At 49.3% G+C, this 15,354-nt stretch overlaps 1 protein-coding gene across 3 annotated transcripts in view; it reads right to left on the reverse strand.

Annotated features, from left to right (window-relative positions):
- PAQR5 (progestin and adipoQ receptor family member 5) overlaps nucleotides 1-15,354 on the reverse strand; it is a 90,115-nt gene that overhangs the window by 15,590 nt on the left and 59,171 nt on the right. For all 3 annotated transcript variants that reach the window (XM_018053585.1, XM_018053586.1, XM_018053587.1), the window contains exons 3-4: nucleotides 4,897-5,024; nucleotides 1,556-1,761 (exon numbers count right to left, since the gene is read on the reverse strand). In XM_018053585.1, coding sequence (XP_017909074.1) covers nucleotides 1,556-1,761; nucleotides 4,897-5,024 — 334 coding nt within the window. The remainder of the gene's footprint in view (nucleotides 1-1,555; nucleotides 1,762-4,896; nucleotides 5,025-15,354) is intronic.

Here is a 15,354-nt window from a genome sequence, read left to right on the forward strand (position 1 = left end):
AGACACCTGCCTGCTGCAGCTTTTATTTGAAACAACAGGGCCTAGCATTGTCCTTTTCAAAGGGGGCAGGTGTGTCCAGGGGCCTGGACCAGAGGGCCTCTCCAGGCCGAGGTCCCTCTGGGAGAGGCAGGCACAGATCTGTCAGCTTAGGGCCTAAGGTCAGGGCTAAGGTCACCTGTTATCCAAAGATAAAGAGAACTTGGAATCCGAGTTCAAAGCTGAAGCAGGCCTCAAATCACGCAAGCTCAGCCTCTGCCTTTGATCCTATTTGACTGCTGAAATCTAGGGAAGCTGAGGGATGTGCTCAGGGTCCCACAGGCAGAAAGGGCCAAGGATGGCCATGTCCCGGGACAGCGCCCCCACTGCTGCAGGCTGCTGCACAATTCCAGCTGGGAACTGCCCCCATGAGAACAGACAGACCCTTCTCTCAGCCTGATACCGTGGGGAGGCTCCCACGTGGCCCAGGAGGCACGTGGTCTGTGTATACTGACCGGGGCCAAGTTCCATGGGTGACAGGAGAGCAAGGGAGCCCCAGCGCCTGCCAGAGCTGCAGTGGGAAGCAGAACTGACGAGAGCCTCCAGGCTCCAGGGTGAGGTGGGTGCTGAGGATGGGTGGGCGCAGCAAAGGCGCTGGCCCTTTGGAGGTTCCAACAGGTGCGTGAGGGCAGAGGGGGCTCTCCAGGGAACAGGAGCAGGACACAGCATCGGATGCCAGACCAATGAAGGTGAACATCCCCTTTCAGGCAATGGGGGCCACCGAGGGATTTTAAGCAGGGGTTAAAATGGCCAGCGCCTAGTAAAAGCACGCGTGCACAGGAGGGCTGAGCGGGAGGGGAAGAGCTGGACACCAGGGAGGAAGCTGAGCAAACGCCGCCCCCCAGGGATTGGGGGTTCCCAGCAGGGTCACGGAGGAGGAGAGGCGGCTGCCAAGGGAGTCCCGGGTGGACCCCCAGCCGCTCTCGGCCGACTAGACCTTCCTCTCAGCTTTACTGAACACCCCAAGTCAGACTCTCAGCTACGGACTGGAAAACCGGACGAGGAAGCTGCGCGAACTGTCCCTAGGGAGCTGTTCCCAGTGCGGAGCGGGAATGAGGGAATCACTGAAGGAGCTCCAGGAGGTGGGTCCAGGCCCGGGGACTTGAGGAAGCCACAGGCAGGGGCCCTGAGGCTCCCAGGCCCTGGCTCTGCCATTTACAAGCCACGTGATCTGGGTAACTCACCTCTGCTATGCTCACCTCGAGCATGGGTATAATGATACTCCACAGCTCAGGGCCCTGCTGGCAGGGTGGGTGGCTGGAAGCCCGCCACGGCGGGAGTACATATACCGTAGCTATCTGCCATCACCACAGACTGGGGCTTCCGTCCCCAGGGAGCTGGTTGTTCCATATTCGCCAGCACACCTCTGGACACGTTTCTTTTAAAACCCTCATCAGGCGCCTGGGCAGGGGCGACCCTTCTGCAAGTGTACCAGAGCCTCGTGGCGACCCCAGCTCCCAGGGCAAGGGGCAGGTGGCTTGGTCGTGGGGACAGAAGGCGAGAGCAGGGCCTCACGTACCCAGGCTGAAGAGGTTGACGGCACCGTAGTCCAGGAAGTAGCAGATGTGGCGGGCGTTCCTGGACATGGAGCTGAAGGTGTGTGCGCAGCTGGACGCCAGGGGGAACAAGCAGCTGGCGCCCATGTACACGAGCAGAGGCCAGGAGTAGCTGTCATGCAGGATGTCCGTCACTTGCAGGGTGCTCACAAACCTCCACGAGAAGAACCTGGAACACAGGGGTGCACCCTCAACCTTCGGGGTGTCGGCTCCTCTTACAGTCCTCCCCTGACCGTCGCCTGCCTTCCCTTCCCCTGGGATGACCAGCCCCTACGTGGTCTCACTTTGCTGACATGCCAGGAGCAAGGAAGAGTGAGTGGGGTCCTTTATTGTTTGGACACATACAGGAAGGGCAACAGTCCAGTCCACATACTCGGCATGTGGTGGCAGATCCCTCTTAACAGCTTCTTTCCCAGGTGACTCTCCACTTTTGGTTTGCATGCTTCCAGGGACAGGGAGCTCACCACCTCCCAAGACAGTTCTGAGTGTTTGGAAGTTTCACTGAGCTGGCATCTCTCTCCCTGGAATCAGTCCTAGTTCTGCCCATCAGCACCACAGACAACAAACCCATCAAGCATCTCACAGCTGTCTTCACAATCCCGCCCCACCTCCCTGAACTTCACATTAAAGAACCTCAGGGCATTTAGCCATTCCTTGTAGGATCCAGCTTTGGCCTTGTCATTCTCTCCATGGTTGGTCAGGCTCCCCTTGTGGAAGACCCCTCAAAGAGAAACAACCCCTCTGTCTGGAAAGCCGAGAAGGCAACGGGACTATTTTCTCCCCCTTCTTCCATGCTACTCTTCCACTAATATAACCATCTCTTTCACTGAGGGGCCTGGTCCCAAGGCTCAGTCTCAGCCAAGCCTACACCTCCAGATTCATCTCTTACAGAAACACAGCACAGATCCACATCAGATCTGCCCAACCCATAACCCAGGTGAGGGGGTCTTCCCTGCAGAAGCTGTTCACTTCCATGAACCACTCCTAGAGAGTCAGGCTCCTCTCCCATGAACTCCCCCAGGGAAGGAACTGAAAGCTTCTCACGGGGGAATGGTGGGAGCTTCGCACTATCCTCTGGCTACACTTGTGATCTGTGTCCACACTCGTGAGCTGTTCCCTCTGCTGTCCTTCAGAACGCATCCTTTTACCAGCTCGGGATTCTCCCCGAGTGCTACTGCCCTGGGGCATCTTTCTCCTGCTCCCCAAGCCCTTCCTGCTGCTCCGCGTTGTGGTCTCGGCCCTGGCAGTGCAGGGGGCCAGGCCCCGTGGGGGCGCTCCGGCCAGCGTGGCTCAGCTGTGGAGGGGCTGCGAAGGCACGTGCGTGCAGCAACGCAGGCCCCAACAGGGACGATCATGCTGGTCCTTCATAGTGACACAAACTTCAAAACAGCCCTGAAGTCACCTCTGGTTTATCCAGAAAATGGAACACCGCACAGCTGTACAGAAGCTGGAGAGGTTTGCGTGGGGGTCAGACAGAGATCTCAAGGCAGAAGCAACAGAGGAGCAGGGGGAGGAGAGAAGCAGGCGCTGGGTGCACACACTCGTCACAGATGCTCCAGTCTCTAGAAAAGCATCCCGGGAGGATTACAAGCAGCAGGTCACCCCAGCCACTCCAGAGAGGGCAAGAGGGGCCGCGAGCAGACACCAGCTCTCTTCCCTTCTGCAGTGCTACAACGTATTAGCATTTAGACTTTTTACTTAAATTTTCTTGTTGTTTAGTCACTTCAGTCATGTCCGACTCTGCGTGACCCTATGGACTGTAGCCCACCAGGCTCCTCTGTCCATGATGGGATTTCTCAGGCAAGAATCCTGGAGTGGGTTGCCATTTCCTATCCCAGGGGATCTTCCCGACCCAGGGATCGAAACAGTGCTTCCTACATTGGGCAAGCAGATTTTACCACTGAGCCTCCAGGAAGCCCTTACGTAAGTTTGCTGCTGCTGGCTGCTAAGTCACTTCAGTCGTGTCCAACTCCATGTGACCCCATAGATGGCAGCCCACCAGACTCCCCCGTCCCTAGGATTCTCCAGGCAAGAACACTGGAGTGGGCTGCCATTTTCTTCTCCAATGCATGAAAGTGAAAAGTGAAAGTGAAGCCACTCAGTTGTGTCCGACTCTTAGCGACCTCATGGACTGCAGCCCACCAGGCTCCTCCGTCCATAGGATTTTCCAGGCAAGAATATTGGAGTGGGGTGCCATTGCCTTTACTAAATTTAAAATGACAAAGAGCCCCCTCGAACAGACCTTGCTGCCTCTCTAGCCAGGGTGCAGGCCCTAGGGCTTCTTTGTAGGAGGTCCCATCCCACAGCAAGCCTGAGCTCCCTCTTCTCTGCCCTTGATGCATCTGGCTCAAGCAGCCTTCTGCGCATTTTGGCCTGGGTCTGACTGCTGGCTGGGCAGGCCTCCTTCCTCGGGCCCTTCTCCACCTGCTGCCCACCCTGGGGTCCTTCCTGGCCTCTGGTCCTCCGTACAATCAGAAGGGGGAGTCCAGAAACTAGCCTGTTTCTGGAACAGGCTAGAATTTGCCATGAGATATAAGCAAGCCACGCCCCTCTCTGGGCCACAACTGTGTCAGCTGGTGGCGGTGTGAGGGGACTGGTAGCCTGTGTGACCTTCGAGGTCCTTCCAACTCTCACATACTATGATCCCATCTCTACCCGCCACTCGCTATGCCCAGGCACCAGGTGTGCGAAGCTAGTCTTCGGCCCCCATCTTTCTAAACCAGGTCTCTCTCACCTGCGTGGCAGTTCCCATCTGTGCGCAAGCGCTTGCCAGAGCATTCACTCTCTTGGCTGGCTCTGTTAAAGTGCTGCCTGACCAAGTGCCTCACAGCGGCTGTGGCCCCAGAATGACTATGAGCATCCACAGCTCTGTGCCCGATGCCTTTTCCCACGTCTCCTCTGATAATCCTCGGGGCAACCCTGGAAAAAGTGCTGCCTATTGCTCCTGCTCTGCAGGTGAGAACATGCAAAGCCCAGAGAGGTGACTTGTTCAAGCTAGGGAGTGTCAGCGAAGGCCTTCTAGAAGACCCAGACAGCCTCCAAGGCTGAATAAGACAATGCTCTCAAATCAGGCCCTGAAGCAGGGAGCGGGGAAAGACTGGGGAGCTGTAGGAGCCCCTCAGATTCTACGGCAATCCATGCCCTAGAGCTCACCCATGCCCTCTGGCTCCACACTCACGCACCACGGGGGGAGTCCCCCACATTCCAGCACGGAACCTCAGCTTGCCCCACCCCAGCTGTGTTTAATGAAGCCCCAGTTCCCGGGCTCTGCATGAGACAGCTGGACAAGGGGGCCGGGAGGTACCAGAAGGGCAGCAAGTGCGTCCAGATGTTGAGGGTCTCATTGGTCATTTGAAAAAGGCTGAGGAGGCAGGCAGTGGCGGAACTCTGTGGATGTCGGTAGCCGAAGAGGATGCCCTGCTCGTGGAACACCTGCGGGGGAGGAGAAAGGGACGCTGAGGTTACACAAGAGGGTGGCCGGAAGGTCTCAGGGGAACGTCCCTGGCAGCATCCACCTTTCTCCCAGGCTGTGCGCTTGTCCACTGGAGCCTGGAACACCTGACCCCGGGTCCTTGATCTGTCAAGCTGCTTCCTGCTTCCTTCCCATGGTTTCTAAAATCTCGTGTCCTCCCAGGAGCCTGCAGTTGGCTGGAGGAGCAGATTCAAGGCCCCGACTTCCTCTGGGAATCCAGCCTGTCTGTCCATTCCCAGAGGCACTTACTTCTGTCATGAATGTTGCTTAAGAATCTGGTTTTGCACCCTCTGCCTGGGGCCTACAGCCCGGTCTTCGGATGGTTGACATATATGCTGCCTGTCCGAGCCGACAAGCCCTGCATGTCAGGGGCTGGTAGGATGATCTCTGCAGGAGATCCCCCCGGGGCCCAGGGTATATTCACCAGAGCGCTTCACAAAGGCCTTTTGATAAAGACTATGATGGCATCAGCCTGGTCTGCAGGTGGAGGAGAAGGCCCACACAAACACCCCCCACCTCAGGCAGCCCACGCAAACACCCCTCACCTCAGGCAGCCCACCTGGCAAGGCTCTAGGCAACCACCTCATCCTGGATGAGAAACTTGGACTGGTCAGATAAAATACAAGGTGTCAACCTGCTTGGAGGACTGCATTACAGCCGTTTAAAATGGTAATTGTGGGGCCCTCCCTGGAAGTCTGAAAGTGAAGTTGCTCAGTTGTGTCCAACGCTCTGTGACCCTGTGGACTGTAGCTCCCCAGGCTCCTCTACCCATGGGATTCTCCAGGCAAGAATACTGGAGTGGGTTGCCATTTCCTCCTCCAGGAGATCTTCCTGACCTGGGGATTGAACCAAGGTCTCCTGTATTGCATGCAGACGCTTTTAACCTCTAAGCCACCAGGGAAGCCCTGGAAGTCTAGCAGTTAACAATCTGTCTTCTAATGCAGGGGATATGGGTTCCCGGTCAGGGAACTAAGATCCCACATGCATGTAAAGTTGCTTCAGTCATGTCTGGCTCTATGTGACCCTACAAACCGTAGCCCACCAAGATGCTCTGTCCATGGGATTCTCTAGGCAAGAATACTGGAGTGGGTTACCAAGCTCTCCTCCAGAGGTATTCCTGAGCCAGGGATCAAACCTGCGTCTCTTATGTCTCCTGCATTGGCAGGTGGGTTCTTTACCACCATACGCTGTGGTGCAACTAAGCCCGTGTTCTGTAACTACAGAGCCCATTGCTCTGGAGCCAGCGCCATGACTCGAAAGAAGCTTGTGTGCCGCAACTAAGACCTGATGAAGCCCCAAATAAGTAAATAAATTAATTTTTTTAAAAAAACAGTAGTTGTGGAGATGATGAGGCATGAGGAACAAAAGCTCAGGATGTAACATTAAATGAAGCAAAAGTGGAATGTCAACTGTATGTCTGCCATGGTGCTAAGAACTACGGAAATTTAACCACACATGGTGGGGTGGCGGCTGGGAGGAACACGGAAAAGGAAAGAACTTCATTTGTTGGAGTAGCAGGATTTGCCTTAACGGACCAGGGTTTCTCAGTCTTGACAATGCTGACATGTGGGGCCAATTCTTTGTTGCTGGGGGAGCTGTCCTATGCATTGTCAGTAGTATCTGTGGCCTCTCCCTACTAGATGCCAGTAGCACCCACCATGCCCCTCTTCCGAACTGTGACAACCAAAAACGTCTCCCAAAGTTGCCATGTCCCCTGGGGCAAACCCTCCCCTAGTTAAGAACCACTGATTTAGCTGAATGTTGCTATAATCTTTGAAAAGTAAATAAAAATGAGTAGATTGAGACAAATAATAATGACAATATTAGTAATCGTAATGTAAATTTTACATTTAAATTTACGTAATGTAAATCAATTATATGACCAACCTAGACAGCATATTAAAAAGCGGAGACATTACTTTGCCAACAAAGGTCCGTCTAGTCAAGGCTATGGTTTTTCCAGTAGTCATATATGGATGTGAGAGTAGGACTGTAAAGAAAGCTGAGCACCAAAGAATTGATGCTTTTGAACTGTGGAGTTGGAGAAGACTCTTGAGAGTCCCTTGGACTGCAAGGAGATCCAACTAGCCCATCCTAAAGGAAATCAGTCCTGGATGTTCACTGGAAGGACTGTTGGTGAAGCTGAAACTCCAATACTTTAGCCACCTGATGTGAAGAATTGACTCATTTGCAAAGACTCTGATGCTGGGAAAGATTGAAGGCAGGAGGAGAAGGGGACAGCAGAGGATGAGATGGTTGGATGGCCTCACAGACTCAGTGGAGATGAGTTTGAGTAGACTCCGGGAGTTGGTAATGAACAGGGAGACCTGGCGTGCTACAGTTCACAGGGTCGCAAAGAGTCAGACATGACTGAGTGACTGAACTGAACCAATTATAAATCGAGTCATAATAAATTTTAAAGGTTTCCATATGGTTTTCTAGGGCTGTGGGAGGAATGGAAGGCTGGGAGAATTCCAACCTAGACATTCATTTCCCATCTGGGTTACCAACTTCTTAGTTTAAGAGAGAACCTTGATTCAAAAATATACAATATTTGTAATGACCTATGGCAGAAAGTGAAGAGGAGCTAAAAAGCCTCTTGATGAAAGTGAAAGTGGAGAGTGAAAAAGTTGGCTTAAAGCTCAACATTCAGAAAACGAAGATCATGGCATCTGGTCCCATCACTTCATGGCAAATAGATGGGGAAACAGTGGAAACAGTGTCAGACTTTATTTTTTGGGGGGCTCCAAAATCACTGCACATGGTGACTGCAGCCATGAAATTAAAAGACGCTTATTCCTTGGAAGAAAAGTTATGACCAACCTAGATAGCATATTGAAAAGCAGAGACATTACTTTGCCAACAAAGGTCCGTCTAATCGAGGCTACGGTTTTTCCAGTGGTCATGTATGGATGTGAGAGTTGGACTGTGAAGAAAGCTGAGCACCCAAGAATAGATGCTTCTGAACTGTGGTGTTGGAGAAGACTCTTGAAAGTCCCTTGGACTGCAAGGAGATCCAAGCAATCCACTCTGAAGGAGATCAGCCCTGGGATTTCTTTGGAAGGAATGATGCTGAAGCTGAAACTCCAGTACTTTGGCCACCTCATGCGAAGAGTTGACTCATTGGAAAAGACTCTGATGCTGGGAGGGATTGGGGGCAGGAGGAGAAGGGGACGACAGAGGATGAGATGGCTCGATGGCATCACTGACTCGATGGACATGAGTCTGAGTGAACTCCGGGAGTTGGTGATGGACAGGGAGGCCTGGTGTGCTGAGGTTCATGGAGTTGCAAAGAGTCGGACATGACTGAGCCACTGAACTGAACTGATAGTGGAAAAGAATATGGAAAAGAATACATATGTATGTAAATATAGGTGTATGTTTCAGGTGTACAGCAAAGTGCACACCTTGCTTCATATTTTGTTTTATAGCTTTGCTTTATACTTGCTTATACAACTTGTTATACACCTGAAACACGACAACACTGTAAATCAACTATACTTCTATTTTCCAAAATGGCTTAAAAAATAATAAAGAATTTTTTTTTAAAATACAAGAATAAACAATGTATTATAACCTATACTACCTCTTGATTCTGAGTCAAGTGGTCTCTTGGAGGAGTGGAGAAAGCAGGGAGATATCAGAGAAAGAGTCGAATCTGGGCCAGTGACGTGCTAAATGAGTTTAAGCTGGGCCACAGCTCTCAGCGTTCAGAGTCCTCATCTACGAAATGGGCGGCATTACCTTACCAGATGGCCAGGACATTCCCTTCTTGGGTCACTTCTGGGTGAAACTGGTCAACCAGGGGGAGGGGACAAACAAAGTTGGTTGAAGGTCCAGTGAAGAAGTACTGTTTGAATTAGGTTTGGGTTTTAGCTTATTTTTTGATTAGCTAAAATAAAAAAATTTTAGGTTTTGATTCACCGTGGTTTCTGCTGACATTCCCAGATTACAGTGGACAGCCTTCTCTAATGGGCAGCAGAGTCTCAGCTTGCAGTGGTTGCCCAAGCCAACAGGGCTGCTGTTCAGTTCAGTTGCTTAGTCGTGTCTGACTCTTCATGACCCCACGGACCACAGCATCCCAGGCCTCCATGTCTGTCACCAACTCCCGGAGTCTACTCAAACTCATCTCCATGGAGTCCATCCAACCATCTCATCCTCTGCTGTCCCCTTCTCCTCCTGCCTTCAATCCTTCCCAGCATCAGGGTCTTTTCAAATGAGTCAATTCTTCACATCAAGTGGCTAAAGTATTGGAGTTTCAGCTTCACCATCAGTCCTTCCAGTGAATAGCCAGGACTGATCTCCTTTAGGATGGACTGGTTAGATCTCCTTACAGTCCAAGGGACTCTCAAGAGTCTTCTCCAACACCACAGTTCAAAAGCGTCAATTCTTCAGTGCTCAGCTTTCTTTATAGTCCAACTCTCACATCCATATATGACTACTGGAAAAACCATAGCCTTGACAAGATGGACCTTTGTTAGTAATGTCTCTGCTTTTTAATATGCTGTCTAGGTTGGTCATAACTTTCCTTCCAAGGAGTAAGTATCTTTTAATTTCATGGCTGCAATCACCATCTGCAGTGATTTTGGAGCGCAAAATCATAAAGTCTGCCACTGTTTCCCCATCTATTTGCCATGAAGTGATGGGACCAGATGCCATGATCTTCGTTTTCTGAATGTTGAGCTTTAAGCCAACCTTTTCACTCTCCTCTTTCACTTTCATCAAGAGGCTCTTTAGTTCTTCACTTTCTGCCATAAGGGTGGTGTCATCTGCATATCTGAGGTTATTGATATTTCTCCTGGCAATCCTGATTCCAGCTGTGCTTCATCCAGCCCAGCATTTCTCATGATGTACTCTGCATAGAAGTTAAATAAGCTGGGTGACAATATACAGCCTTGACGTACTCCTTTTCCTATTTGGAACCAGTCTGTTGTTCCATGTCCAGTTCTAACTGTTGCTTCCTGACCTGCATATAGGTTTCTTAAGAGGCAGGTTAAGTGGTCTGGTATTCTCATCTCTTTCAGAATTTTCCACAGTTTATTGTGATCCACACAGTCAAAGGCTTTGGCATAGTCAATAAAGCAGAAATAGATGTTTTTCTGGAACTCTCTTCCTTTTTCCATGATCTAGTGGATGTTAGCAATTTGATTTCTGGTTCCTCTGCCTTTTCTAAAACCAGCTTGAACATCTGGAAGTTCACGGTTCATGTATTGCTGAAGCCTGGCTTGGAGAATTTTGAGCATTACTTTGCTAGTGTGTGAGATGAGTGCAATTGTGCAGTAGTTTGAGCATTCTTTGGCATTGCCTTTCTTTGGGATTGGAATGAAAACTGACCATTTCCAGTCCTGTGGCCACTGCTGAGTTTTCCAAATTTGCTGGCATATTGAGTGTAGCACTTTCACAGCATCATCTTTCAGGATTTGAAATAGTTCAACTGAAATTCCATCACCTCCACTAGCTTTGTTCGTAGTGATGCCCACTTGACTTCACATTCCAGGATGTCTGGCTCTAGATGAGTCATCACACCATCGTGATTATTCGGGTCATGAAGATCTTTTTTTGTACAGTTCTTCTGTGTATTCTTGCCACCTCTCCTTAATATCTTCTGCTTTTGTTAGGTCCCTACAATTTCTGCCCTTTATTGAGCCCATCTTTGCATGAAATGTTCCCTTGGTGTCTCCTATTTTCTTGAAGAGATCTCTACTCTTTCCCATTCTATTGTTTTCCTCTATTTCTTTGCACTGATTACTGAGGAAGGCTTTTTTTTAAATCTCTCCTTGCTATCCTTTGGACTCTGCATTCAAATGGGTATATCTTTCCTTTTCTCCATTGCTTTTTGCTTCTCTTCTTTTCACAGCTGTTTGTAAGGCCTCCTCAGACAGCCATTTTGCTTTTTTGCATCTTTTTCTTGGGGATGGACTTGATCCCTGTCTTCTGTACAATGTCACAAACCTCTGTCCATAGTTCATCAGGCACTCTGTCTGTCAGATCTAGTCCCTTAAATCTATTTATCATTTCTACTGTATTATCATAAGGGATTTGATTTAGGTCATACCTGAATGGTCTAGTGGTTTTCCCCACTTTCTTTGATTTCAGTCTAAATTTGGCAATAAGGAGTTCACGATCTAAGCCACAGTCAGCTCCCAGTCTTGTTTTTGCTGACTGTATAGAGCTTCTCTGGGAGAAGGCAATGGCAACCCACTCCAGTATTCTTGCCTGGAGAATCCCAGGGATGGCGGAGCCTGGTGGGCTGCCATCTACGGAGTCGCACAGAGTCAGACACGACTGAAGCAACTTAGCAGCAGCAGCAGCAGCAGCATAGAGCTTCTCCATCTTTGGCTGTAAAGAATATAATCAATCTTATTTCAGTGTTGGCCATCTGGTGATGTGCATGCTGACAAGGAGGCAAATGGGCCAATGGCCTCAGCCTTTGATCCATGTGAGGATGGGACCCGCTTGGTGGGCGTGTGGAAGGCCCCCAGCAGAAACTATGGGTCTATCATTCTACTTATGTTTCTTGCTTTCTTCCTTAAATTTTTTTTTTATTAAAGCATTGGCTTCTTGTTGAAATACAAGGGCTCCAAAAAGGAGCAATTGATACTCATACTCACTCCTTCATATGAGTAAGTTTAGCAGATCTCATACAGCAGGAGATCTTATGACAAGGGGCCTGCGGAACCTTGGGCAAGCGGGGGTGGCTCACAGGGTGGACGCAAGGCAGGTCTGCGGGACAGCTTAGACACAGTGATGGCTGCAGCTGGACGGTGGCTACGAGACCCAGAGGGGAGGCCACCTATGCTTTGTCCACAGTGACTCAGGGTACACTATTGTCCTTCTCTCTTTGCACCCTGCATTCTAGGAGACAAGAGAGGATGCTGACAGAGTCACAAGCCAGAGAGGAACAGAGGCGCTGGGAAATTCACACACTGGGCAACTTGACCATATTTAAGCATCTGGCCCCAGACCTGGTGAAGATGCCTTACAGCAAGGCTAGGGTTAGGCCCAGATTAAAAGAACCTGCTTCCCACTGCTCACAAAAGCCAAAACATGGAGACAAGCTACATGCCCACTGGCAGATGAGCGGGGAGCAGGCAAAGAGGATGCGGCACAGACACACACGGAGCATCACTCGGCCATGGCAACAGCCTAGCGCCAGAGCCAGGGGCCACCAGGCTGCGGGAAATGTCAGAAGGCGAAAGACCTATGGAGTATCACTCGGCCATGAGAACAACCTAACGCCAGAGCCAGGGGTCACCACGCTGCACGAAAAGTCAGAAGGCGAAAGACCTATGGAGTATCACTCGGCCATGGCAACAGCCTAACGCCAGAGCCAGGGGCCACCACGCTGCGGGAAATGTCAGAAGGCGAAAGACCTATGGAGTATCACTCAGCCATGAGAACAACCTAACGCCAGAGCCAGGGGCCACCACGCTCCGGGAAATGTCAGAAGGCGAAAGACCTATGGAGTATCACTCGGCCATGAGAACAACCTAACGCCAGAGCCAGGGGTCACCACGCTGCGCGAAAAGTCAGAAGGAGATCGGCCATGGAAACAACCTAACGCCAGAGCCAGGGGTCACCACGCTGCGGGAAAAGTCAGAAGGAGAAAGACATACGGAGTATCACTCGGCCATGAGAACAACCTAACGCCAGAGCCAGGGGTCACCACACTGCGCGAAAAGTCAGAAGGAGAAAGACCAGTGCCATATGACATCACTTATATGTGAAAGCTAAACCGTGACACACTGGCTCACAGACAAGAACAAACTTGTGGTTGCAAGGGGGAAGGGATGGGAGAGGAATGGACTGGGGATCTGGGGTTGGTGGTTACAAATTATTACATTTAGAATGGATAAACAAGGTCCTACTGTATAGTACAGAGAACCATAATCCCCTGGGATAAACCATAATGGAAAAGAATATAAAAAATGCATAAATGTGTATAGCTGAGTCACTTTGCTGTATAGCAGAGATTAGTACAACATAGCAAATCAACTACACTGCAATTTTTAAAAAAGAAAAGGAAAAAAGCCTGCTTCCCTCTTACCATTCATGTAACCGTACATGGAGGAAAAGCCCATTAACCACACCATAGGGGTGGGATTGAAAGCAGATCTCAAGAAAAGAAAAAAAGAAGTCCAAATGGATACAGGATGAAAAAAAGAAAGGAAGGGAGCCACTCTGTCAAAAAAACAACATCTGATCTGCCCTTCTGAATGCAGAGTTCCAAAGAATAGCAAGGAGAAATAAGAAAGACTCCTAAGTGATCACTGCAAAGAAATAGAGGAAAACAATAGAATGGAAAAGACTAGAGATCTTTTCAAGAAAATTAGAGATAGCAAGGGAACATTTCATGCAAAGATGGACACAATAAAGGACAGAAACAGTATGGACCTAACAGAAGCAGAAGATATTAAGAAAATGTCACAAGAATACACAGAAGAGCTATACAAAAAAGATCTTAATGATCCAGATAATCACAATGGTGTCATCACTCACTTACAGCCAGACATTCTGGAATGCGAAGTCAAGTGGGCCTTAGGAAGCATCACTACAAACAAAGCTAGTGGAGGTGATGGAATTCCAGTTGAGCAATTTCAAATCCTAAAAGATGATGCTGTGAAAGTGCTACACTCAATATGTCAGCAAATTTGGAAAACTCAGCAGTGGCCACAGGACTGGAAAACGTCAGTTTTCATTCCAATTGCAAAGAAGGGCAATGCCAAAGAAAGTTCAAACTACTACACAATTGCACTCACTTCCCAAGCTAGCAAGGTATTGCTCAAAATCCTTCAAGCTAGGCTTCAACAGTATGTGAACCAAGAACGTCTAGATATTCAAGCTGGTTTTAGAAAAGGCAGAGAAACCAGAGATCAAATTACTGACATCCATTGGCATGATTTGTTGGATCATAGAAAAAGCAAGAGAATTCCAGAAAAACATCTACTTCTGCTCCATTGACTATGCTAAAGCCTTTGATTGGTCATAATAAACTGTGGAAAATTCTTAAAGAAATGAGGATACCAGACCACCTTACCTGCCTCCTGATAAACCTGTATGCAGGTCAAGAAGCAACAGTTAGAACCAGACATGGAACAATGGACTGGTTCCAAACTGGGAAAGGAGTACATCAAGGCTGTATATATTGTCACCCTGCTTATTTTACCTTCTGTGCAGAGTAGATCACGCGAAATACCAAGCTGGATAAAGCACAAGCTGGAATCAGGATTGCTGGGAGAAATATCGACAACCTCAGATATGCAGATGATATTACCCTTATGGCAGAAAGCAAAGAGGAACTAAAGAGCCACTTGATGAAGGTGAAAGAGGAAAGTGTAAAATCTGGCTTAAAACTCAACAGTCAAAAAACTAAGATCATGGCATCTGGTCCCATCACTTCATGGCAAATAGATAGGGAAACAATGGAAACAGTGAGAGACTTTATTTTCTTGGGCTCCCAAATCACTGCAGATGGTGACTGCAGCCATGAAATTGAAAGATGCTTGCTCCTTGGAAGAAAAGCTGTGATAAACCTAGACAGTGTATTGAAAGGCAGAGCCATTACTTTGCTGACATAGGTCCATATAGTCAAAGCTATGGTTTTTCCAGGAGTCATGTACGGATGTAAGAGTTGGACCATAAAGAAGGCTGAGCGTCGAAGAACTGATGCTTTTGAACTATGGTGCTGGAGAAGACTCTTGAGAGTCCCTTGGACTACAAGGAGATAAAACCAGTCAATCCTAAAGGATATCAGTCCTAAATACTCATTGGAGGGAGTGATGCTGAAGCTCCAATAATTTGGCCACCTGATGCAAAGATCTGACTCATTGGAAAAGCCACTGATGCTGGGAAAAAGTGAGGGCAGGAAGAGAAGGGGACGACAGAAAACAAGATGGTTGGATGGCATCATCGACTCAATGGACATGAGTTTGAGCAAACTCCAGGAGATGGTGAAGGACAGGTAAGCCTGGCGTGCTGCAGTCCATGGAGTCTCAGAGTTGGACACAACTGAGTGACTGAACAACCTGCCTCTGCCTCCCCAATTTGACCTTCCACCCACTAGGTGGCGCTGTTAGGTCCACTCCAGGTCTGAACCCCTCCAAGCACAGGGAGACAAGTTCTCTCCAGTCTTGCTCCAGCCTCAGCAAAGCACTTTGCATAGAGTAGATCCTCACAGAACAGATATCAGTAAGTCACGTCCAACTCTTGTGAGCCCATGGACTGTAGCCCACAAGGCTCCTCTGTCCCTAGGATTTACATGCTACATAACTCTGAACAACAAAACATTTT

This window comes from Capra hircus, chromosome 10 (genome assembly GCF_001704415.2).
Source record: "Capra hircus breed San Clemente chromosome 10, ASM170441v1, whole genome shotgun sequence".
Classification (NCBI taxonomy): Eukaryota; Metazoa; Chordata; class Mammalia; order Artiodactyla; family Bovidae; genus Capra; species Capra hircus.